Source organism: Lampris incognitus, chromosome 1 (genome assembly GCF_029633865.1).
Source record: "Lampris incognitus isolate fLamInc1 chromosome 1, fLamInc1.hap2, whole genome shotgun sequence".
NCBI classification, from domain to species: Eukaryota; Metazoa; Chordata; class Actinopteri; order Lampriformes; family Lampridae; genus Lampris; species Lampris incognitus.
Window position 1 is genome coordinate 57,254,985 of NC_079211.1, and position 26,980 is coordinate 57,281,964.

Sequence of the window (26,980 nt, forward strand, 5' to 3'; positions counted from 1 at the left end):
TCATATTCCCCCATTCCTCCGCATCAAAGTAGATTCGCTCCAGGTGGTAGTCATCTCGGCACTTCACAAAAAAGTCCCACCACATCATCCCTGTGATTCCCATTTGTCCCATCATGTGATTGTAGTAGCCATGGCTGTGTTTTGAAGTAATACTTGGGGTAGTGTTGGTCGAGGATCAATGACCACACCGGGTTATAGAACTCAGGTTTAATCGTGACAGGCGTAATAACCATACATGGTAGTGGTGTAACCATAATAACAGTCCGGGTAGTACATAACACCTAGTGTAGTTCCAGTGGATATACATGGCGTTATATCACTACATGTTTGAGAGCAAAAGATCCATCTGGTCTTCGAGAAAGGTGCTTGCACTCCACAAAGCTGTCCACATCAGGACCCTTGATTTCCAGCAGTCCCTGAAGCTGACCGGAGTCATCCACCACTTTTCGGTCAGGGGAGGCACCCAAATGTGGGGCGTTGGGGTTGATGGCGAAACCGCAAGTGGAGACCAAGTGTCCAGTTACTTCCTCATACTGTATAGCTGCAGCGGGCTCCAACTCAATTCCTCTCATCATGGCCTGTGTCTGCACAGTCCTCTTCGGTCTCTGCCCCGGCTGCATTTATTTCCGATTGAGTAAGAAGGGGGCGTGGCTAAGTTCCCACCACTTGGTTTTTTTAAAATCCAAGATGGCCGCGGCGTGAAATGGGCGTATAGACATTAAGCTACACTCCACACCAGCTGGTGGCGGTAATGCACCAATTCGTTGTTTACCAACCGCCAATAAAAACCAAGAAGAAGAAGAGGAAGGGGGGGGGGGAAGCATAGGAAGAGGAAAAAGAGGATGATGATGATGATTTCTTTGGAGGTGGGCTGGACCTGACAGGCGCTAGTGACGTGTGTGTAAACTGAGTAGCACGGAGCCGAGTCCGGAGCGCGGAACCGAGTCCGGAGCGCCTGGTCGTGGTGTTTGCGGAGGATATTTGGCGGCGGAACTGACGCGCTGCGTGTGACGTGGCTGCTGCGTCTCCCTGAGCAGGTGTGGTTAACATGTATGGGGCTAGCTGGTGAAGACTCAGACCGGCGGCCAGAGCCACAGACCGAGTCGTGAGCTTGTTTACTGAAACTTGGCGCAGTGAAGCGCGTCGGTCCTCCGCGGGACACGTGGTGAGCTGCTCACAGGGAGGTGACGCGGTTCACCTGGACAGACAGACAGACAGACGGACAGACACGCCTCGTCAGCCGGCCTCTTCGGTCTCAGCTGCCTGCAGCAGGTGCCCCCCCCCCCCCCCGTATGCACAGCTGACCTCACCTGGGTGACGTTTTAAACCGCCCAGTGTGGACTTGATGATTTGGTGATGTGGTGCCCAGGAATGTGTTAAGGGGCACCCCTTTCCTTTGCTTTTGCAACGGGCCCATATGGGAGCGGGCTCGGCTGGGCCCATATGGGTCCCGTGACGTGCAGGTCCAAGCTCTGCCGCTGAGCCCGCTGTCAGTGCAGCGTGTGTCCAAGGTTAAAAGCAATACACGGATGATAATGCACCACGGCTGGGTCTGGGGCCCGACTCACACTTGCTTCACAGCAAGAAGCCTCGCCACGTCTGGCAGAGAACATTAATCAGCTAGCTAATTAATGCAAATTAAATGGACTTGACGTGACCTAGCTGTCCCCCTGATAATGGCAGTGAGCACGACGGTTCCATGCAAGGAGAAATCCGATTATTAGGAGTTAACAACTCGTGCCAATATTCCAGTCATTGGCGGCACGGTGGTCAGCGCGGTCGCCTCACAGCAAGAAGGTCCTGGGTTCGAGCCCCGGGGTAGTCCAACCTTGGGGGTCGTCCCGGGTCGTCCTCTGTGTGGAGTTTGCATGTTCTCCCCGTGTCTGCGTGGGTTTCCTCCGGGGGCTCCGGTTTCCTCCCACACTCCAAACACATGTAGGTCAGGTGACTCGGCCGTACTACATTGTCCCTAGGTGTGTGTGTGTGTGTGTGTGTGTGTGTGTGTGTGTGTGTGTGTGTGTGTGTGTGTGTGTGTGTCTCTCTCTCTCTCTCTCTCTCTCTCTCTCTCTCTCTCTCTCGGCCCTATGATGGCCTGACGGCCTGTCCAGGGTGTCTCCCTGCCTGCCTGCCGCTGGGAGAGGCTCCTGAGAGCAGGATAAGCGGTTCAGATGATGGATGGATGGATGGATGGATGGCTTTCAGTCATTGTGTGCACATTGAAACATTTGTGAAGCTAAATGAGTTTATGTTGTATTTCAGTGATCATGGTGGGGACGGCCTGTACTGTTCAACGAGCTTCACCCTCGTTGACTCTCCTTTTCTTCTCGCTGCTGCATTGCTGTCACCCAGCCACCTGCCTTAAGCAAAAGGTGAGTTATCACCCATTAAGTGTTTTTATGTTTGTCGGGGTTGGGTTGTAACCGCATTACATATTCAGAATACAGAAAGGAAGTATCAGTATTTAGCCCACCTTATGCTTGGAAACACCAGTATTGCGATTACAGTTACTTTATACATTTTAGGAGAACGCTTTTAGAATGCATCCCTCCTCATCAGCATTGCAGATGTTTTCTTGACAGGCATGTAAGAGGTTAGATGAAAAATCCATCCGATATGCCCTTTCCAAGTTAGGAAGCTCTGCTAGCTTGGGGTATTGCACAACACTTGTGTTGTATAAAAATGTGTGATGCGTCATATTCTGTGACCCTCTGATTGATTCCTCCTCCTACTAGTTTCCGCTGCTCCCGTTAGTGGGCGCCACGGCGGATCATCCATTTCCATCTGTTCCTGTCCTCTGCATCTTCCTCTGTCACACCAGCCACCTGCATGTCCTCCCTCACCACATCCATAAACCTCCTCTTTGGCCTTCCTCTTCTCCTTTTCCCTGGCAGCTCCATATTCAGCATCCTTCTCCCAATATACTCAGCATCTCTCCTCCACACATGTCCAAACCATCTCAGTCTTGCCTCCCTTGCTTTGTCTCCAAACCGTCCAACCTGAGCTGTCCCTCTAATATAATCGTTCCTAATCCTGTCCTTCTTCATCACTCCCAATGAAAATTTTAGCACAGTGGTCATCAACCCTGCTCCTGGAGAGCTACTGTCCTGCTGGTTTTCACCCCAACCCTAATTTAACACACTTGATTCTACTGATTACCTACTTAACAAGACCTTGATTAATTGAATCAGATGTGTTAAATTAAGGTTGGGGTGAAAGCGGCATGATGGTTGCTCTCCAAGAGCAGGATTGGTGAATCTTCAACTCTGCCATCTCCAGCTCCACCTCCTGTCTTTTCATCAGTGCCACTGTCTCCAAACCATACAACATAGCTGGTCCCACTACCATCTTGTAAACCTTCCTGACACCTGGTACCTTTCTGTCGCAAATCACTCCTGACACTCTTCTCCACCCACTCCACCCTGCCTGCACTCACTTCTTCACCTCTCTTCTGCACTCCCCGTTACTTTGGACAGTTGACCCCAAGTATTTAAACTCATCCACCTTCGCCACCTCTACTCCTTTCACCCTCACCATTCCACTGTCCTCCCTCTCATTCACGCATATGTATTCATTCTGACTTGCTCCTACTGACTTTAATTCCTCTTCTCTCCAGTACATACTTCCACCTCTCCAAGCTCTCCTCCACTTTCTCCCTACTCTTGCTATAGATCAAAATGTCATCCACAGTGGGTCCGCGGTGGCGTAGCGGTCTAAGCATCGGCTTGGTGTCGATGCAGTTGCCCACTGGGGACTGGGGTTCGCGCCCCGGTCTCGTCAGATCCGACTATGGCCGGACTCGATGAAGCAGCAATCATTGGCAACGCTGTCTTCGGGAGGGGGGCGGAGTCGGCTTGTGTTCGTCATGTGAATGCGTCTCTGTGTGTGTCGGAAAAACAGTGGTTCGGCTTGGATTCGCCTTGTCACGAAAGTGGGGAGGCGCTTTCCTTCGAGACTGCCGGCCGGAGAGATGCAGTTGGCGAACGCATGCAATACGAGGGTGGGTGTTTGAATTAAAATAGGGATCAATTGGCCACTAAATTGGGAGAAAAAAGGGAAAAATCAGAAATAAAAAAAAAAAAAAAAAAAATGTCATCCACAAACATCATAATCCATGGCGACTCCTGCCTGATCTCGTCCGTCAACCTGTCCATCACCATTGAAAACAAGAAAGGGTTCAGAGCCGATCCTTGATGTAATCCCACCTCCACCTTGAACCCATCTGTCATTCCAACCACACACCTCACCACTGTCACACTGCTCTCATACATATCCTGCACCACTCCTACATACTTCTCTACCACTCCCGACTTCCTCATACAATACCACACCTCCTCTCTTGGCACCCTGTCGTATGCTTTCTCTAAATCCAAAAAGACACAATGTAACTCCTTCTGGCCTTCTCTATACTTCTCCATCAACATTCTCAAAGCAAACATCACATCTGTGGTGCTCTTTCATGGCATGATACCATACTGCTGCTCGCTGATCATCACCTCTCCTCTTAACCTAGCTTCTATTACTCTTTCCCATATCTTCATGCTGTGGCTGATCAACTTTATACCTCTGTAGTTGCTACAGTTCTGCACATCGCCCTTGTTCTTGAAAATCGGTACCAGTACGCTTCTTCTCCACTCCTCAGGCATCCTCTCACTTTCCAAGATTGTGTTAAACAGTCTAGTTAAAAACCCCACTGCCATCTCTCCTAAACACTTCCATGCCTCCACAGGTATGTCATCAGGACCAACTGCCTTTCCACTCTTCATCCTCTTCATAGCTGCTCTCACGTCCTCCTTGTTAATCCACCGCACTTCTCGATTCACTATCCCTACATCGTCCAACCTTCTCTCTCTCATTTTCTTCATTCATCAGCCCCTCAACGTACTCCTTCCACCTTCTCAGCACACTCTCCTCACTTGTCAGCACATTTCCATCTCTATCCTTGATCGCCCTGTTTCTCCTTCCTTAGTGTCTAACCTGTCATACAACTCACCATACGCCTTTTCCTTTGCCTTTGCCACCTCTCTCTTCACTTTATGCTGCATTTCCTTGTACTCCTGTCTACTTTCTTCATCTCTCTGACTATCCCACCTCTTCTTTGCCAACCTCTTCCTCTGTATACTTTGCTGTACTTCCTCATTCCACCACCAAGTCTCCTTGTCTTCCTTCCTCTGTCCTGATGACACACCAAGTACCGTCCTAGCTGTCTCCCTCATTATTTCTTTAATATCAACGAATATTTAAGTCAATTCAAGAAACCATTCAATATAATAGCTATATAAGCGACATGGCTCGGCCCTGAGAAGGGTGTGGACTTTGAGTTGAATGGATATAAACTGACGTATATGAACAGGAAAAACAAGAATGGAGGGGGTGAGGCTTTGGCTGTGGATAAAAGCTTAAATTATAAGGTGGTGGAAAGCATGACGACAGCGGTTGATGACATGCCAGAATGCATTACAGTAGAAATCTGCATGGAAAAGAAAAGAAAAATGTAATTGTGAGTTGTATATACAGATCACCAAGATCAAATACTGAAATGTTTAAGGACTGGATAGAAGAAACTTATTCAAAAACAACACAAAAGGATATCTTAATATTTAGGGATTTCAGTACAGACCTGTTAAATCCAAATAAGCACAAAAGTGACTGTTTTGAACCCCAAATAATGTTCAGCTGTTCCTGTAGGATTTTCCTGACACCTTGATTGCATCCAACTTCAGAATCCATAGTCCACAGAGAGCTAACAAAGCATTAATGGGATCTCATTGTTGAAAGGTATCAATCAGGATAGGGGTACAAAATAATTTTCGAGACATTGGATATATCATGGAACACAGTGAAGACGATCATTACCAAGTGGGGAAAATATGGCACAACAGTGACATTACCAAAAACAGGATGTCCCTCCAAAATTGATGAGAAGACGAGGCGAAAACTGGTCAGGGAGGCTGCCAAGAAGCCTACGGCAACATTAAAGGAGCGGCAGGAATTTCTGGCAGATACTGGTTGCTCTACATATGACATCAACCTCTCATATTCTTCATGTCAGGACTATGGGGTAGGGTGGGAAGATGGAAGCCTTTTCACACAAAAAAAAAAAAGCATCCAAGCCCTGCTAAATTTTGTGAGAAGATGCATCCAGTCTCCCAAAACTGTGTGGAAAAATGTTGTGGTCTGATGAGACAAAGGATGAACTTCTTGGACATAATTACAAAAGGTATGTTTGTGAAAAACAACACAGCACATCACCAAAAGAACACCATACCCACGGTGAAGCATGGCAGAGGCAGCCTCAGGCTCTGGGGCTGCTTTTCTTCAGCTGGAACTGGGGCTTCAGTCAAGGTGGAGGGAATCATGAATACCTCCAAATACCAGTCAATTCTGGCACAAAACCTTCAGGCATCTGCTAGAAAGCTGAAGATTAGGAGGAAGCATAAAAGCATACATCCAGATCAACAAAGGAATGGCTTCACCAAAATAAGATCAACATTTAGGAATAGCCTGGTCAGAGCCCAGCCCTGAATCCGGTAGAAACCTGGGAGTGACCTGAAGAGGGCTGTGCACTGGAGAGGCCCTCGCAATTTGACTGATCTAGAACATTTTTGCAAGAAAGAGTGGGAAAATATTACAAAATCAAGATGTGCCAAGGTGGTAGACTCTTACCCCAGAAGACTGAGTGCTGTAACAAACTCAAAAGATGCTTCAACAGAGCATTAGTTTAGTGGTGTGCAGACTTGTCCAACCGGGTTATTGTAAGTTTAGTATTTTTTTTCTTTTCCTAAAATGTTTATTTTTTTTCCCCCAATAATGTTTGGAAGTAACATTGGAAGGAACATTAGGTGTACAAAAAAACTCTACAATGTAAATGTAAACGATTGCCCTGTCATATTTTGGTAATCCCCCCCAGCCCCCTCCCACCCAACCCTCACCCATTGCCAGTGCAAAAAAGGTTAAAAATAAAAATAAACATTAATTACAGTAATAACGATTATAAGATAAATCAGAAACTACAAAATACAAATAAAATAGGTTAGAGAGCTTCACATCAACAAGATGCATTCAGTTATCTCGTAAGTGCCGACACAGGCAGCAGAGTCAGTGACGTAGAATAGTAGGTCGTCTGCATATAAGGACAAACGATGTTCCATACCCCAACAACGAATGCCCTTGATCAGTGGGTATGCTTTTAGAGCTATGGAGAGCGGTTCAATGGCTACAGTGCATCCGGAAAGTATTCACACCCCTTCACTTTCCCCACATTTTGTTATGTTACAGCCTTATTCCCAAATGGATTAAATTCCTTTTTTTCCCATCAATCTACATACAATACCCCATAATGACAAAGCGAAAAAGGTTTTGTAGAAATTTTTGCAAGTTTATTAAAAATAAAAAACTGAAATATTGCATGTACATAAGTATCCACACCCTTTACTCAGTACTTGGTTGAGGCACCCTTGACAGCGATTACAGCCTCAAGTCTTCTTGGGTATGAAGCTGCAAGCTTGGCACACCTATATTTGGGGTATTTCTCCCATTCTTCTCTGCAGATCCTCTCGAGCTCTGTAAGGTTAGATGGGGAGCATCGCTGAGCAGCTATTTTCAGGTCTTTCCAGAGATGTCCAATGGGGTTCAAGTCTGGGCTCTGGCTGGGCCACTCAAGGACATTCACAGACTTGTCCCGAAGCCACTCCTTCGTTGTCTTGGCTGTGTGCTTAAGGTCGTTGTTGTGTTGAAAGGTAAACCTTCACCCCAGTCTGAGGTCCTGGGCGCTTTGGAGCAGGTTTTCATCAAGGATCTCTCTGTACTTTGCTCCATTAATCTTTCCCTCGATCCTGACTAGTCTTCCAGTTCCTGCCGCTTAAAAACATCCCCACAGCATGGTGCTGCCACCACCATGCTTCACTGTAGGGATGGTATTAGCAAGGTGATGAGAGGTGCCTGGTTTCCTCCAGATGTGACATTTGGCATTCAGGCCAAAGAGTTCCATCTTGGTTTCATCAGACCAGAGAATCTTGTTTCTCATGGTCTTAGAGTCCTTTAGGTGCTTTCTGGCAAACTCCAAGCGGGCTGTCATGTGCCTTTTACTGAGCAGAGGCTTCCGTCTGGCTACTCTACCATAAAGGCCTGATTGGTGGAGTGCTGCAGCGATGGTTGTCCTTCTGGAAGGTTCTCCCATCTCCACAGAGGAATGCTGGCGCTCTGTCAGAGTGACCATTGGGTTCTTGGTCACCTCCCTGACCAAGGCCCTTCTCCCCCGATTGCTCAGTTTGGCTGGGCGGCCAGCTCTAGGAAGAGTCCTGGTGGATCCAAACTTCTTCCATTTACAAATGATGGAGACCACTGTGCTCTTCGGGACCTTCAAAGCTGTAGAATTTTTTTTGTATCCTTCCCTAAATCTGTGCCTCGATACAATTCTGTCTCGGAGGTCCACAGACAATTCCTTTGACTTCATGGCTTGGTTTCTGCTCTGACATGTACTGTCAACAGTGGGACCTTATATAGACAGGTGTGTGCCTTTCCAAATCATGTCCAATAAATTGAATTTACTACGGGTGGACTCCAATCAAGATGTAGAAACATCTCAAGGATGATCAGTAGAAACAGGATGAACCTGAGCTCAATTTTGAGTGTCATAGCAAAGGGTGTGAATACTTATGTACATGCAATATTTCAGTTTTTTATTTTTAATAAATTTGCAAAAATTTCTACGAAACCTTTTTCACTTTGTTATTATGGGGTATTGTGTGATTGATGAGGAAAAAAAGGAATTTAATCCATTTTGGAATAAGGCTGTAACATAACAAAATGTGGGGAAAGTGAAGGGGTGTGAATACTTTCCAGATGCACTGTATAGTGAATAAAAGAGGTGATAGGGGGCAGCTCTTACGAGTTACTCATTAGAGGGGGCGTATGGAGAACGTAGATTATTGGTACAGACGCAGTACTGTAGAGAGGAATAAAGAAGGCGGACCATTGAGGTGAAATTTTCCGAAAAGCCATTTTTTTTAAAGATGGTAAATAAATATCCCCATTCCACCCTGTCGAATGCATTTTCTGCTTCTAATGAGGTAACTAACTCTGCAGCATCCGATGGAGATGCAGAATGAATAACATTTAGGAGCTGACGTACATTAGAAAAAGAGTGGCGGCCCTTCATAATACCTGTCTGGTCTTCTGAAAGAGCCTATAGAAATGACATAATCAAACATTTCAAAAAGAAGAGGAGCTAATTTATATGAAAACTTAAAAAAAACTCATTATGGTACCCATCGGGACCTGGGGATTTGCCATTTTGCATACTTTGAATAGAGCTTACCACTTCCTCCAATAAGAAAGGTTTGTGTAGGTGTCCGGTAGTGTAGCGGTCTATTTCCATATATATATATATATTGCTTATGGCATGAAACAGGTTTGTACTGTCTCATAAAGAATTTACTTGACTCACTGGATTATTTTGCTCCTTATTTGTTGAGCACTTTCCCTACTGTTGAGTGTCACATATAAAAGTTATATATATAAAGTTATATATAAATGGTAAACATGGTTTCATACATCTTTGTTTTACCAGATGCAGTCTGAGTCTGCCCTAATTGTGGTGGAGGATTCAGGTGGAGGAGGAGCCGAAGGCAGCGTGGAGGACAGGGTGGCTGAAGATGATGAGGAAGATCTAGAGGTGGTCAAACCTACTGATCAGTGGCAGACTCTCAAGCCGGGTAATGCATTGGGTATGCAGTGGAAGTCTGGGTGCCTGTGCATTAAATGTATCTATTAGTGTTTGTTTTGTGAAATCTTGTTTTGTTGCATGCTCCACAATCACAAGACAACCACAGACGGTTGAGTCAGTTCATCTGGACACAACGTTTAGTCACAGAAACGTTTCGTCACTCATCTAAGGGCCCTGACACACCAAATAGAAACTTCACACGATGACACAAACTTGGACGTAGATGTGGACAAAGACACTGCATAATCGGCACTGGGTGAGGCCGCTGCAAACGCGAGTCCGCGCCGCCATCTTCCCACACCGGAAGCCATGTAAAGAACACCATTTGGAACAATTCATCTGTTTATTTAATAGCCGAGACCCAGACACTGTCAGGCTAATATACAACAGGCTACGCCTTGCAATCAGTGTATTATGCTGGACAAACTGCCCAAAAATAAAATACTGCAACACTGCTCACTTTGCCAAGAGGTTTGTGGGTCCGGTTGTGTTCAGATGGTTAATTATTAATGCATATTTTAGGGGGTTGGGTGGTGCAGAGTAGCTCTCATAATGAGTTGAATCAGAAAACCCTGACCCGCGCATCACTATGCATGATTCCACTTCCGGTGTGGGAAGATGGCTGCGCGAATTCACGTTTGCGGCGGCCTCACCCAGTACCATCCATGCAGTGTCTTTGTCCACGTCTACGTCTAAGTTTGTCTTTGTATGATGACTGGGAGAGCTGGCCTGGCACTGAGTTGGTTGGGAGAGCTTGGTCTGCTGCGTCCTGTGGGCCCAGGGACCACGTCCCTGCCTGGAGCTCTGCCCGAAGAGCAAACATCGAGGGCGGTCTGACAGGACGCGGAAGTGGGGCAGGCTAAGCTAACTGCTAGCCTATGTACACTGGCAGTTCCAATAACACTGAGGGCGGTGGGGCAGCAGCCTCACCTAGCCTTGACTGTGTTTTAGTGTAGTCATGTGAGTGTGGGGAGATGTGTTGAAGGTATCTGGCTGCGAGAGCTGGCGTTGGATCGGCTGAGGGAGCTTGGTCTGCTGCATCCTGTGGGCCCAAGGACCACGGCCCTGACCGGAGATGCACCCGAAGAGGAAACACTGCAGACGGTCTGACAGGACGCTGAAGCAGGGCAGGCTAAGCTAACTGCTAGCCCATGCAGACCAGCAGTTCCAACAGTCATCCTGGCTGGCGTTCGTTCTCCTGGACAGTGATTTTTTTTTTAAAGTTAGATATGTGTTAGTTTGGGTCTATGTGTTCTTGTAGTTCTTGTATGTTTTGGATGTGTGTTTTTGTCTTTGTGTTGCCCTACTGTGGGCTGGGGAAAACGATGTTTCGTTTCATTTCATGTGCGCAAGTGCATGAATTGAAGTGACAAAGTGTTTCTGATTGTAGAGCTGAGCTGATTAGTTGACTCTTGAAGCTAACTCCTTGGTTTCTGTAGGTGTTCAGGGAAACCAAACACGCAGAAGTACTTGTCTCTGCAGTGTAATGCCTGGGCCATTTGTGTGAAGTGGCCAGTTATGACCAAAACATCAACTGACTTGTTTCGAGAGTCCTCTGCCAACCAGAAATCAATACAAACAAGCGTGAGTGGTCTGGTGAATGGTATGCTCTCCAAGGGAGCCATACATGCTGGTTCGCTGGTTCAGCTGTAGTACTAATGGTGCGCCATTGGTAGTTGTGGATGTATAGTCTCACATCTCTCTAGTTTGAGCCAGAAGAACCTCTTTCTAGCCAAGCTGAAACTCCTGAACTGACCCTGATGACCTGCATCATCATGAACTCCTTTCAAGACTTCAGCTTTTGGTGACTGAGGAACTACATACTGGTGACACTTTGAGTTGGTTTTTCGATACTCTGTACAGCACTCCATTGCTCACCACCAGTTTCTCCCAGTGTTTCAGGTATCAAACTTTGGTGGCAGACTCTCTTGCTCTCTCGCTCGCTGTCCTAGAAGGTCTGAGATTCCTCTCCACATAATGTAAGACTCGGGAGAGAATCCCATCAATGAGCTGCCAATCACAGAGTTCCTTCTCTGAGGAAGTAGGCAGTGAGTTTTTTGACATGCTGGGATTAACAGTCGGAAGTAGTGCAGAGCTTCAACAACACAGGGTCGGGGGGGGGAAACTGGGGGGAATAGTGTGATCCTCCCATGTGCTACGTCACCCTGGTGAAACTCGTCACTGTCAGGTGAAAAGAAGCGGCTGGTGACTCCACATGTATGGGAGGAGGCATGTGGTAGTCAGCAGCCCTCCTCGGCTTGGAAGAGTGGGGTAATTGGCCAAGTACAATTGGGGAGACAAAGTGGAAAAAATCTATTAAAAAAAAAAATTCAATGTCTTTTAGGATTTTATATCCGCTTTTCCTGCTTGGCTGTAATCCAAGAAACATTAATTGTCAAAACATGTGTGTGAATGTCACCTTTCATTCCTTGTGTGTCTAGGCCAAGCAGTTCCAGCTGGCTCTCATGTGAGGCTGAATCTCCAGACAGGACAGAGAGAGGTCAGACTGGGAGAGAGCAAGAAGAAATACTCAACTCAAAAACACAGGTAGTCTATAGCAGTAGCACCAGGATCCAAGATGGTGTAATGGATAGCAGGCCCTCCTTGTTGGTCCTTCTGTTTAGTTCTTCTCTCCTCTGATTATCCAGCGTTAGAGAAGTGTGCACATCAATATTTTCCCTTACCTGCAAACTAACCACTGAGTCACGAGACAAGAAAGTGAAGCAAGTGGACTCTCCTTATGCGCTCCTGGTGATGGAGAGTACCCACCCCTTTCCTGGGAATTTTGCTCAAAATCCTCCAATCACTATGGGAAGTACTAAAACTGACTTTTCTCTCTCATCTGCCCTCTGGCAAAGTTGTGTGAGCTGATAACACATGACATATGGTGGCCGCCTGGTTTTGTATCTTTAGAGTTGACCAGGAAGGAAGGCTGATGTTGAAAAACATGTTTGATGTCAAAGAAGGTTGAACCAGTTCATCTGCACACAACGTTTATTGACAGGTAACGTTTCATCACTCAACTAAGTGACCTCTTCAGTCTCACCTGACTGTAGGTGTCCCACCCTTATAAACAATACACTGTCTCACCTGACTGCAGGTATCCCACCCTTATAAACAATACAGTGACTGCAGGTATCTCCACCCTTATAAACAATACAGTGACTGCAGGTATCTCCACCCTTATAAACAATACAGTGACTGCAGTTATCCCCACCCTTATAAACAATACAGTGACTGTAGGTGTCCCCACCCTAATAAACAATACAGTGACTGCAGGTGTCCCCACCCTTATAAACAATACAGTGACTGCAGGTGTCCCCACCCTTATAAACTATACAGTGACTGCAGGTGTCCCCACCCTTATAAACAATACAGTGACTGCAGGTGTCCCCACCCTTATAAACAATACAGTGACTGCAGGTGTCCCCACCCTTATAAACAATACAGTGACTGCAGGTGTCTCCACCCTTATAAACATTACAGTGACTGCAGGTGTCCCCACCCTTATAAACAGTACAGTGACTGCAGGTGTCCCCACCCTTATAAACAATACAGTCACTGCAGGTATCCCCACCCTTATAAACAATACAGTCACTGCAGGTATTCCCACCCTTATAAACAATACAGTGACTGCAGGTGTCCCCACCCTTATAAACAATACAGTGACTGCAGGTACCCCCACCCTTATAAACAATACAGTGGCATAACGACCCAAAACAACAATTGATTTTAAATGCAAATTGCCGTGACAATTAACTAGAGTTTTTTGGTCATGTGTACTATTCACAGAGGATTTGGGAATGTTTGCAATCACAGCATTGTAAGATGGTGACAGTTGTACTGTTAGCCCACCTGTTCAGGGATGGTCGTTCCCTCTTCACATAGATGGCCTCTTTGACTCCCCGTTCAAACCAGCGTTCCTCCGAGCCGTGGTCTGGGCGCCAACAGCGTCAGCTCTCTGCTATCTCGGAGTTTACCACGGACATCCGGCACGTGGCTGGCAAGGACAACTTGTTCGCTGACTGCCTCTCCTGGGCGGTGGCAGGGTCCGTTCACTTGGGACTCGATTACGCTGCCATGGCTGCAGACCAAGCCACTGACGTGGACATCCAGTCCTATCGGACGGCCGCTACGGGGCTGCGGTTGGAGGATGTGGTGTTTGACAGCGCCAACGCCACACTCCTCTGCGACGTTTCCATGGGCCAGCCCCGCCCCATGGTGCCCACCAGCTGGCGGCGCCGTGTTCTTGACGTTATCCATGGCCTTTCCAACCCGGGTGTGGAGGCGTCCACTAAGCTGGTGGGGGCCAAATTCATCTGACCCGGCCTCAGGAAGGACGTCAAGGCCTGGGCTGACTCCTGCGTGGCGTGCCAGCATTCCAAAGTACACCATCATACCAAAGCCCTCTTGGCGCCATTCCTGGTGCCCGAGAGGCATTTTGACCATGTGCATGTGGACCTGGTGGGCCCCCTGCCCCCTCTCACGGGTTCACTCACCTTCTCACCGAGGTGGACAGGACCACCAGGTGGCCGGAAGCTGTTCCCCTGTCATCGACCACGTCTACTGAGGTGGCCCGGGCATTCATCGGGTCCTGGGTGGCCCGTTTTGGCATGCTGGCTGACCTCACCTCTGAGAGGGGCCCGCAGTTCACATCGGAGCTCTGGACTGGAGTCGCGGAGGGGCTGGGGGTGAAGCTCCACCACACCACAGCGTACAACCCGCAGGGCAACAGACTTTGTGAGCGGTTTCATTGGACTATGAAGGCCGCTCTTCATGCCAGCCTCACGGACAGCAACTGGGTCGATCGCCTCCCGTGGGTCATGCTCGGCCTTCGCTCTGCCCCCAAGGAAGACCTCCAGTCCTCGTCTGCCGAGCTGGTTTACGGCCAGCCGCTCCGTGTCCCGGGTGAGTTTCTCCCGGACGCTGTGGCCCCCTGGTCAGCAGCTTCTCATCGGGCTGTGGCCCGGGACAGTGCCAACGCGTTCGCTCCGATCCCTACATCTCACCACTGCCTCCCTCAGTCCTACGTCCCCAAGGATCTGCTGTCGGCCAGGTACGTCTTCATCTGCCACGACAGCCACTGTACTCCCCTGCAGCCCCCCTACGATGGGCCCTTCCGTGTCCTGGAGGCAGGGCCTAAGAACTTTGTGGTGGACATGGGGGGCAAGCCGGAGCGGGTCTCGGTGGACTACCCCAAGCCTGCCCATTTGGACCTGGGTGGGCCGGTCAAACTGGCCCTGCCCTCGCTGCGTGGACACCCCCTTTCTCAGGCCCTTGGCCCAGCTTCGGCCCCTGCCTGGGCTCCGGCTCTGTCCCCTGCCCCTGTCCTCACCCCCATACCCATTCAGCTCAGCTGTTAGGCCGCCTGGTCTGCTCCCCGAGACGTTGACTGTTTCACTGAGGACTGTTCGCCTGTTGACTGTTTGTGTTTCACTGAGTACTTTTATGTTGCATTACTGTTTTGCGTTTTTTCGTGATGGTGAATTCTGGGGGGGGGCCTGTGTGGTGGTACACAATTGAGGGTAGATTCACCAGGGGCTGCTGCTTCTTTAAGGCAGACATTCAGAGTGCTGACGTAGGCACTGCTAAGAGTTTCCGGGAGGAGCCATGTTTGCAGCAGCCTAGCGGTTAACTGGTTTCCACGAGAGATTGAGCTGTATTGGTGTTGTTTTGTGTGGCGAGTAAACGGGATTGAGTCGACTCGATCTCTCCGTCTCCTCATTCCTGCACTCCCACAAAACCACCATTTTAATTTTTCCATTTCTATTGTGGTCACCTTCAAAAGCTGCTGTAAATTCTCAGCAGAACAAATATATTCATGTCATCAGCAAATAAAACAAATGTCAATAGTTTTGATATCTTGCATATATCATTTAAGTACAGAATGAACAGTTTTGGACCTAAAACCGACCCCTGGGGTACACCACAAGTAATATCCATGCATGACGATTCGTGTTCACCTATTATTACAAACTGCTGCCTGTTACTTAAATACACTATATGTCTAAAAGTATTGGGACACACCTCTTAATCATTGAATTCAGGTGTTTCATCCAGACCCATTGCCACAGGTGTATGAAATCCAGCAGCTAGCCATGCATGTGCTGCTAACTCTCAAACAAGCCCCGCAGCTGAGGCGAGGATGAACAGGACGTCACTCAATGGTCGAAAATTTCTTTATTTTTAACCAACAGGTTACGAACCTTGAAAAAGAAAACACACAAAATACAAACATACATCATTCAAGTACCCTCAACTCAAAGCTAACACACAATACAACTCACTCACTCCCGCAATCACTCACCAGTCCGTCCTCGTCCCGTCATACTAAAGAGTCCCCGCTCCGAAGCTGCACCAACCTTCCCGACGTCACCCCCAGAACGCAAACCAGCCAATCACAGCAGCTCCCCAACTGACACCCCGGATGCACGCATCTCTCGCCAATAGAACCTCGCAATAAAATTCCTCATCAAGCACACAGAAATCACATACAATCAGAACTGGAATAAATCTCATTATTATTATCAATACTCAGATTCACCTATGTAACTAACAATTCAAACAATGCCACAATTCAACTACATGTAAACGAAATAACTTTCACAAGTTTGTACCCAAACCAAACAAAAATCTCTGACTAAACACAACTCAAATCCAACCACCCCACAGAAAGCAACACACCTCCCACTTGGTCTACTGGACTCTAGACCTAAGGAGACCACACTAATAATCACCGCTTTCTCTTTGGTGGTGTTTCTTCGGTTAACTCTTCAATTTCTTCTTTAAGTCTTTAACGACCCCGGAGCCAGGTCCCTCCGAAGAGGCACGGCCAGCATCACAGGGTCGCTCGTTGCCAGCAGGGTGCTTATCCATGCTCCATACCGAACCAGTGGCACTCCTGTCTCTCCTGTGGTCTGGACCCTTCCATAGCACAACAGTAGTCCTGACATCTCTTCTCTGACGACTACAAGCCTGTTCAATGTAGACTCAGGGAAAGCTACCCCCTCTTGGGCTGCCAAGCATAGGTCCCAAAAGGCAGCTCTGACCTCCCCCACATCGATAACTGGCTTGCCCACCTTCCCTCTCGAGTGCTTAGCCTCCCACTCTGCTCTCTCCATGGCTCCCCCGCGAATCATCCGTCTCTTAACAGCTCGGCGAACCCAACCGATCACCCCACAGAGCTTGGCCAAGCTACTGAACTTTTCAGGCTCAACCAGATCAACGATAGCCGCGCCCCAGAGCCTCTCCTTGTTTTCAATCTCAGCGGAGGCCGACTCTTCCTCCTTCACCGTGTGCACAGGAGCCTCGTCAGTCCCATCCAGACGCCCCTGGACAGGATTTGCCGTCTTCTTCCACTAGGCTCTAGTGAAAGCCACTGTGAATGCCCTCCGCTGGAGCTTACGCACAGCCTCTCTGGTGCTGGCCGCCACCTCCGCCACAGACTTCATGGGACACTCTTCTACCGGCCTCACTTGGAACTCAGGACCCTTTTGCCAAATGGAGCCCTCACCCAGGTCTTCTAGAGGACCTCCTCGGGTGATGAGGTCGGCGACGTTCAGATCTCCTGAGATCCACCACCAGTCAGCTACTGGCCCAGCCTTCTGAAACTCCCCAACCCTGTTCGCGAATAACGTCTGATACCCGTAACTCTCCCTCTGGATAGCTCCCAGGATAGTCTGGCTGTCTACGAAATGGAACCATCTCTCCACCTCAAGTCGACCCTGCCTCTCCCAGAACCCTCTCAGCCTGGCAGCAAAGACGGCACCGCAAAACTCTGCTTTGACCCCGTCGCCCTTCTGGTCAAGGGGCGCCAGCTTGGCCTTTGACTCAACAAGGCGGATGTCCGCCTCTGTAGACGTCTCCCACGTCAGGTACAGAACAGCTCCGAAGGCGTCATCACTCCCATCTGAAAACGTGATGCCCCACGGCCTCCCCCTCCATCCAGGAAGAGTAAGGCTCCTTTCGAAACTGATTTGACGAAGCCGCACATACTCTTCAAAAAGCTTGATAGCATCTGCCCAGAGGTCTGTCAGAAGGGGACTGTCCCATGTGTCTTTCTTGGAGTCTCCTCCCCCAGTCTCCTGGAAGGCTCTCCTTACCAAGATGGCCCCTCTCGCTTTGGCCGGGGTAGCTACACCAACAGGGTCGTAGAGCCCTGCTACCTGGCTTAGGAGCTCCCGTCTGGTCTGAGGGTTTAGCGTTTTCTCCTTGATCTCCTTCTCTGAGAGGTCGACCCCCGTCCTCATCTTCTACTTTCTTTTGGAGAAGTTGATTGAAACCATCAGGAAGAGTCTGTCGCTGTCCACGTAGTATCCAACACCAAGAGCCTTGTTGTCTTCCTGCCCTAGCTGGTTGGGCAACACCAGGGTTCCGGACTCTGGACTTGGGCTTTTAACAGCTTGCCCAACCTGACTACCCTCGCACCTCCCACTTTGACCAGACCGAACCCACGGTTTGAGCGAGAAGCCTCCGGCCCAGAGTATCTCCTCCACTCCTCTGGTGATCTTGTCCAGTTTCCCTGGGTCATTGTGGGACGTGAAGATGTCGTCCACATAGCTTTCCTCTTCAAGCACTCTTCTCTCGTCGCTCATGTGAGAGAACCTGGGCAGTCTCGCGGTTTCCCTCATGGCCAACTGCGCTATGCATCCCGCTGGCCTGTCTCCAATATTGACCCGAGTGATAGCGAAGTCTCTGATCTCTTCCTCGAGTGAGTCCCTCCAGAGGAACTGATGAAGGTGAACCTCTCTTTCGTTCAGCCACACAGAATTGTACATCTTCTTGACGTCTCCTATGGCCGCATGCTCTCCTGCTCTGAGCCTGAGCAGAACCGCCCGGATTGGGTTTAGCACATCCGGACCCTTCAGCAGGATGTTGTTCATGCTCATCCCTTTGAACTCTTGGCTACTGTTCCAGACGAGCCGCACTGGCGTGGTGACAGAGTGAGGGTTCGGTGCGATTAGGTGACTTACGTACCAAACTGGCCCTCTCCAACTGTTGATTGTGTCCTTCTTTAACTCGATGGCTGCTCCTCTTTCCACCATCTCGTGTACTTGGGCTGCGTAAGCAGCTCTCCACAATGGGTCCTTCATGAGGCGCTTTTCGGTTCTCAAGAATGTCGCTTCCACCACTTTCCTGTCATTTGGAAGTGAAGCCGGGTCTTCAGTCCAGGGGTATCCCGCGTTCCAGTGCGGCGAGTCACTGTGGTCGTCAGTAGCCACATAGGTCAGGCCTTCCTTGATCTTTTCTAGTTCCTTCCCTTCAGCTAGAGTCATTTCCTTCCCCCCTGGCTGGCATTTCCCGCACCGGCATCCTCCACACTTCGGCTCACAGGCAGCTCCGATGCTGTCCCATTTCCACCACTCAAGAACTTCCTTGCTGGTTGTGGCCATGTTCCTGATCTCCTCACCACTCTCTTGCTCCAGGCCCAGCGTTTCCTCTCTGGAGCTATTTGGCTCTCTGGAAATCTCTTCGACCTTGATCACTTTTGCTCTCATTGAGCGTGCAAAATGTGTCTTTGAGTTGTGAATGGATACCTTCACCTCTTCGAACAGATCAGGGTGCGCTCCCCACACAGTCTTGCCCAGTGGGCCGTCCCACAACACTAGGTCTCCCACTGTCTTCATCTGCTGCGGAGCAAGCCTACCCTCTTGGTGGCTGATTAAGAGTTCGATTTTCTTTGGCCTGACCAGTTCCTCTGTCTTGACCTCCAGGAAGAACTTCTTGAGCTGCCGCGGGCTAACAACATGGTCTGCTTGTGCGATCTCGTCCAGTCCATAACAGACGATCTGGTGGGGACTCCACTCATTCTCTGAAGTCCACATTCTGACTTTGAGCAAGTACCTTTTTGTCTGGACTCTTACTTTCATTCCACCAACTCCATGCACGACCAGCATTACCTTCTCTCCTTTCAGTTGGAGTCTGTTGGCGGCTTGGTGGGTAATGTAATTAGTGTCAGACGCAAGGTCCATCAGGGTCCCAATAGTTTGTCCTCCATTGGTTGTGACCTCCATGATCATCATAAGCACTGGATGCTCTGTCAAACCCCTTTCTTCAAGGAGACCATCACCGTTTGTGCTCGCTCTCATTGACGCTGTTGTCTTGTTGGTAAATGCCCTTATTACCCTTTCCGCTACTTCAGGGGAGACATCAGCTAGGGCCTTCTCTTGTTCTTTTGAGAGCCTTCCTGCCTTTGTGTCTCTCTTTCCCCCTTCTTGCTCTTCCCTCTTTTTCTCATCACTTCTGTGCCCTCCTTCCACGGAGCACAAGAGGTAGTGGTGGTCTGAGCCGTCTCTTTTCTGGCAGCACTTCTTCTTGCAGAGGAATCTGTTACTACATTCTCCATCCACACCATGGGATGCCAAGCATCTCCTGCAGGCTCCATTCCTTTCGATGACGTCTTTCTTTTCGGCTAGGCTGAGCCCTTTGAACTTCTCGCAGAAGAAGATCCTGCCTCCGTGTTTCTCATCTCCACACACGCTGCACTCCTCTTTTGCCAAATTCCTTCCTGTGGCCCTTGTGAATGCCCTCCTTTCCGGTTTGCTCGATTTCTCAGGCTCTTCTGACACTCTTAACTGCTCCAACCTTTCGAAAACCGCTTCTTGCTCCTTTAGGAACTTTAAGAGAGCACTAAAGCGACCATCAGCGGTGACACCGTTCTCGGGTTTGGTTTCGAATTTGAGCCAGTCCATCTTCACACTGTCAGGTAGTTTGCTCTCTATAGTTTCCATTGCCAGCGGATTCTTTATGGCATCAGTATTTCCGAGATCCGTCAGATCGGTCAGGGCCTTCTCCACAGCTTGAATCAGATCAATTGTCTTTCTTGGTTGGTTTCCTTTCACCGCTGGAAACTTCTCCAACTCCCTGATTATCTGAATCGCGATGGTAGTCTTGTTCCCAAACCGGTTCTCTAGGACCCTGAACATTTCTCCTGCAGTATCATAGCTCGAAAGTCTGAGGTCTATGGCGATTTTTTCTTCCACGCTGTCTAGGAGCTGGAATTTTTTCACTTCCGGTGACTCTGACGGATCTCCCTGCCTCTGCAGACTTTCCCAGTCTCTTCGCCATCGGTGGAAGTCTCTCATGCAACCGCTGAACGTCGGTAGTCTTGTTGGTTGGAGGCGCACTCTCGGTTTGGCTGCTGCTTGCGCGCCTCCCGCTCCCAGGCTTGCCATACTGGCGCTATGTGCTTCCTCCCATGCTTTCCGCTGAGCCTTAGCTAGCTCAGCACGCTCTTCTTCGGCAGCTTCTGCCATCCTTTGCTGAGCTTCAGCAGCCTTTTTCCTGGCCTCCGCAGCCCTCTCCTCAGACTCGGCGTTAACTTCGGCAGCCTTTAGCCTGGCCTCAGCGGCTCTCTTCTCAGTCTCGGCGATCTCATCGGCCTCCTTTTTCCTGGCCCTGCCGAATTCTGCCAACCACCTGATCCAGAGCTCGTTTCTCTTGTCCTCCAGCACCCGAAGCCGCTTACTCATGTCGCACGTAACACCTTCAGGGATCCACTCTTCCCAGACAGCCAGCAGATTTTCTGCCTTGGCGATGAGACCTTCCAAGAGTGCGTTTTGCTCCTTACCGTTGCTGTAGGTTACTCCTTTCAGGCTGACTCCTTCAGCACTTTCATAGCTTCTTTCTGCCCGTCCAATGGCAGATATTAGCTCGGTCTCCGCATATCTCGACCAAAGGCTGGACTTGACTGCCCGTCTCACCTCTTCAACTTTGAGCTCACTCTCTCTGGTTACTCTCTCTATGTCTGCTTTGAGCTGCCCATCCAGTGCCTCCGCGTCATCGTTCGCTTCAGCTAGCAAGCCAGCCTCATAGTCATCATTTGCAGAAAGAACCCTTTTTGCATCATCAGAAAATGATTTCCACTCAACTTTCAGCTCATCTCGAACCATGTTTGTTGCCATTCTAAGGATGTAGTTGGCTCTTTTCGTGAACGCCGTCTTCACTTTGGTCCTCTCTTTCTTTAGTGATTCCATTTTTATTGATTTACCTTGGATGCTAAGCCCTGAGCATACCTGTATCTCCTTTTCTAACTCAAAGTCTTTCGCCCTCTCTAGCTGCCTACACTAGCTCAGAATCTTCTGCCCTGACTAGCTCAGCCTGACTAGTCTTCAGCGGCGTTACCGGGCTCACCAGGGGTCCCCCCGGGGATACCACCCAAAATAGAAAGCAACACAAATAAATAAAGTGGGGAAGGTCTCACCTTCCCCCGCCGGCTTGCTACCCAGGTACGCTCAAAACTAAGCTAAAGCTTAGGCCATTAATTTAGACGGCTGCTAAATGTGATCACTGGCATCAGCAGGTAGCCGTTTAGTTAACCAGCTCCTATTCTACTGGCTGGGCTAGCTTTCCTTGCTAGCTCACGTCAGCTTTTGTTACGGTAATTACGTTAGCTTCCGATGCTAACTCACGTTAGCTTTCCCTTGCTAACTCTCATAATTGCTAGCTAGCACACTAGCTTCATAGCCTACTAGCTGTGCTTACTTTAGCTAGCAGCGGTAGCTTCCTAAACTGCTAGCTGAGCCCTTACGTTAGTCAGCTACACGGACCTGAGCTAGCATGCTAGCTACAAACAGGTACGTCGTTGAAAGGGAAATTTCACCACCTGCCCGCTGACCCTAGTGGCCTTATGTGCGGGTTTATTACGTTTACACCAACAACATGGATACCACAACCTTTCTCGTCCAGGCGACGGTTCAGCAACTCTTCTGCCGTCGTGGTGGTTCGTAACTGTGCTGCTAACTCTCAAACAAGCCCCGCAGCTGAGGCGAGGATGAACAGGACGTCACTCAATGGTCGAAAATTTCTTTATTTTTAACCAACAGGTTACGAACCTTGAAAAAGAAAACACACAAAATACAAACATACATCATTCAAGTACCCTCAACTCAAAGCTAACACACAATACAACTCACTCACTCCCGCAATCACTCACCAGTCCGTCCTCGTCCCGTCATACTAAAGAGTCCCCGCTCCGAAGCTGCACCAACCTTCCCGACGTCACCCCCAGAACGCAAACCAGCCAATCACAGCAGCTCCCCAACTGAGACCCCGGATGCACGCATCTCTCGCCAATAGAACCTCGCAATAAAAGTCCTCATCAAGCACACAGAAATCACACACAATCGGAACTGGAATAAATCTCATTATTATTATTATCAATACTCAGATTCACCTATGTAACTAACAATTCAAACAATGCCACAATTCAACTACATGTAAACGAAATAACTTTCACAAGTTTGTACCCAAACCAAACAAAAATCTCTGACTAAAGACAACTCAAATCCAACCACCCCACAGAAAGCAACACAATGCAGTCTGCATTTACACACTTGTGAAAGAATGGGTCGTTGTGAAGAGCTCAGTGAATTCAAGTGTGGTACTGTCATAGGATGCCACCTTTGCAATAAGTCAGTTCATGAAATTTTGTCCCTGCTGGATATTCCACGGTCAACTCTTAAGTAGTATTATTAAAAAGTGGAAGCATTTAGGAACCACAGCAACTCAGCCACGAAGTGGAGGACCATGTAAAGTCACACAATGGGGTCAACGAGTGCTGAGGCTCATAGCGCATAAAAGCCGACAATGCTCTGTTGACTCAATAACTGCAGAGTTCCATACTTCCTCTGGCATTAACGGCACAAAAACTGTGCGCCAGGAGCTTCATGGAATGGGTTTCCATGGCCAAGCAGCTGCATGCAAGCCTTACATCACCAAGCACAACACCAAGCGTTGGATGGAGTGGTGTAAAGCACGCTGCCACTGGACTCTGGAGCAGTGGAAACGTGTTCTGTGGAGTGACGACTCATGCTTCTCTGTCTGGCAGTCTGATGGACGAGTCTGGGTTTGGCGGATGTCAGAAGAACGTTATCTGCCTGACTGCATTGTGCCAACTGTAAAGTTTGGTGGAGGAGGTTGTTTTTCAGGGGTTGGGCTAGGCCCTTTAGTTCCAGTGAAGGGAAATCTTAATACTTCAGCATACCAAGACATTTTGGGCGATTCTATGCTTCCAACTTTGTGGGACCGGTTTGGGGAGGGCCCTTTTCTGTTCCAACATGACTGTGCCCCAGCGCACAAAGCAAGGTCCATTAAGACATGGTTGGGTTAGTTTGGTGTGGAAGAACTTGACTGGCCCTCACAGAGCCCTGACCTCAACCCCATGGAACACCTTTGGGATGAACTAGAACAGAGATTGTGAGCCAGGTCTTCTCATCCAACATTAGTACCTGACCTCACAAATGCTCTTCTGGATGAATGGGCAAAAATTCCCACAGACACACTCCAAAACCTTGTGGAAAGCCTTCCCAGAAGAGTGGAAGCTGTTATAGCTGCAAAGGGGAGACCAACTCTATATTAGTGCCCATGGATTTAGAATGGGATGTCATAAAAGCTCCTGTAGGCGTAATGGGCACGTGTCCCAATACTTTTGTACATGTAGTGTAGCTTAAATACAGTTAAGGTCAAAATTATTAGCCCCCTTTATGAAATCAAACAAAACCCTTAACGTTTCCATGGCAATGCCCATAACCAAAAGTGTTTATAGTTTAATTGCTTCCAAAAGAACAAAGACAAAATCACTAAGCTTGATTAAGACATTTTACTGATGCGCTGAACTGAAACAAGAAAAAACAAAAACGACAAGGCCAAAATTATTAGCTCTCTGACAATTAATAGTCAATAGTGCTACCTTTCTGACTCACAACTGACAACAACCTCTTATGGTAGTTCCTAACTAGCTTGGCACATGTCTCTTGAGGGATCTTAGCCTATTCTTCTATGGCAAATTGTTCCAGCTCATCCAAATTGTGTGGTTTTAGAGCATGGACATGAACCTTGAGCGCCCGCTACAGATTCTCAATAGGATTGGGATCTGGGCTCTGAGAAGGCCACTCCAGGACCTTGAGTTTGGTGTCCTTCAAAAAGTTTTGGACCAACTTAGATGTATGCTTCGGGTCATTGTCTTGCTGGCAGACCTAGCAGCGACCTAAAGCTAGATTGGTAGCAGAATTCTTTACATTATCCTTCAAAATGTCAATATACTCTTCTTTCTTCATGATCCCATGCACCCGAACAAGGTTCCCTGTGCCTGAAGCAGCAAAACAGCCCCACAGCATTATGCCCCCACCACCATGTTTAACTGTGGCAACTGTGTTTTTAGGGTTGAAGTCTCTCCCTTCCTTCGCCAAACAAAAGCAACATCCATGTGCCCAAACAGCTCAAGTTTAGTCTCATCAGACCAAAGGACAGACTTCCAAAACTCATGCTCATGCTTCAAATGTTCATGGGCAAACTTCAGTCTGGCTCTGATGTGCCACTGTGTGAGCAGTGGAGTTTTTCTTGGACGATGACCTTGAAGCCCACTATGATGAAGAGCCCTCACAACAGTCTTCCTTGAAACATCAAGTCCAGAAGAGGCCAGTTCAGCAACAGTCATCTCGGCAGAAATCCAGTGATTGTTGTTGACATCTCTGAATATTTTCCTCTCCAAAGTTTTTGAAATCTTGCACTTTCTACCGCACCCAGGTTTGTTTCTAACACAATTTGTCTCCTTGTGCTTTGCAATGATGCAATGCACAGCTGTTCTAGACACTGTGAAACGCTTGGAAATGGCAGTATAGCCTTCCCCCTTAAAATGAGCATAATTTTTTTGAGCAACATCTTCATCCAGGTGATGGGGACACATCTAACATTTTCATCTAGGTGATGGGGACACAAGTAACATCTTCATCCAGGTGATAGAGACACAAGTAACATCTTCATCCAGGTGATGGGGACACATCTAACATCTTCATCCAGGTGATAGGGAAACAACTAACATCTTCATCCAGGTGATAGGGAAACATCTTCATTCAGGTGATAGGGACACAACTAACATCTTCATCCAGGTGATAGGGACACAACTAACATCTTCATCCAGGTGATAGGGACACAACTAACATCTTCATTCAGGTGATGGGGACACAACTAACATCTTCATCCAGGTGATAGGGAAACAACTAACATCTTCATCCAGGTGATAGGGACACAACTAACATCTTCATCCAGGTGATGGGGACACATCTAACATTTTCATCTAGGTGATGGGGACACAAGTAACATCTTCATCCAGGTGATAGAGACACAAGTAACATCTTCATCCAGGTGATGGGGACACATCTAACATCTTCATCCAGGTGATAGGGAAACAACTAACATCTTCATCCAGGTGATAGGGAAACATCTTCATTCAGGTGATAGGGACACAACTAACATCTTCATCCAGGTGATAGGGACACAACTAACATCTTCATCCAGGTGATAGGGACACAACTAACATCTTCATTCAGGTGATGGGGACACAACTAACATCTTCATCCAGGTGATAGGGAAACAACTAACATCTTCATCCAGGTGATAGGGACACAACTAACATCTTCATCCAGGTGATAGGGACACAACTAACATCTTCATCCAGGTGATAGGGACACAACTAACATCTTCATTCAGGTGATGGGGACACAACTAACATCTTCATCCAGGTGATAGGGACACATCTAACATCTTCATCCAGGCGATAGGGACACATCTAACATCTTCATCCAGGCGATAGGGAAACAACTAACATCTTCATCCAGGTGATAGGGACACAACTAACATCTTCATTCAGGTGATGGGGACACAACTAACATCTTCATCCAGGTGATAGGGACACAGCTAACATATTCATCCAGGTGATGGGGACACAGCTCACATCTTCATCCAGGTGATGGGGACACAGCTAACATCTTCATCCTTTGATTTGTTTTTGAGTTTTTTTGTATTTGTTTTTTATTAAATCTTTCTGCCTAAACCATAAAGGTGGAAGGTAATTACTCAATTCAATTTAGAACGATAACGCAAACAAACAAATAAATAAACGAAGAACCCCAAAAGTAGTGATTGTGTTCTGTGTGGTACCTATTTCCACGGGTTACACAATTCTGGTAAATTGTGATGGGGACACAACTAACAGGCATATCCATTTACAGTTCTTCTCAAATGTAACTGAAGGTAATGCTAAACACAAAGTGGTGTCTGTCCCTCTCTCTGTTCCTCAGCGTGGAGAAATGGACGAGCCAGCAGTTCAACTCTGATGAGCTCAAACAGGCTTTAAAAAACATAAAGGAAGACCACACTTCACCGACGAAAGATGAGGATCAGGAGGACCAGGACTGGGTATTAAAACCTCACACACATAACATACATGCACTGGTGTCCCTGACAAGCACAGGACAA

The 26,980-nt window shown here is 48.1% G+C and overlaps 1 protein-coding gene across 2 annotated transcripts in view; it reads left to right on the forward strand.

The window, feature by feature from the left end:
- The first annotated feature begins 815 nt into the window (after positions 1-815).
- Positions 816-26,980, forward strand: part of sil1 (SIL1 nucleotide exchange factor) — a 42,426-nt gene continuing 16,261 nt past the window's right edge. The window contains exons 1-5 of one of the 2 annotated variants that reach the window (XM_056288445.1): positions 816-1,272; positions 2,260-2,369; positions 9,569-9,713; positions 12,166-12,271; positions 26,803-26,920. In XM_056288445.1, coding sequence (XP_056144420.1) covers positions 2,265-2,369; positions 9,569-9,713; positions 12,166-12,271; positions 26,803-26,920 — 474 coding nt within the window. In that variant the 5' untranslated portion in view covers positions 816-1,272; positions 2,260-2,264. The remainder of the gene's footprint in view (positions 1,273-2,259; positions 2,370-9,568; positions 9,714-12,165; positions 12,272-26,802; positions 26,921-26,980) is intronic. The other variant, XM_056288438.1, reaches the window with a different exon arrangement.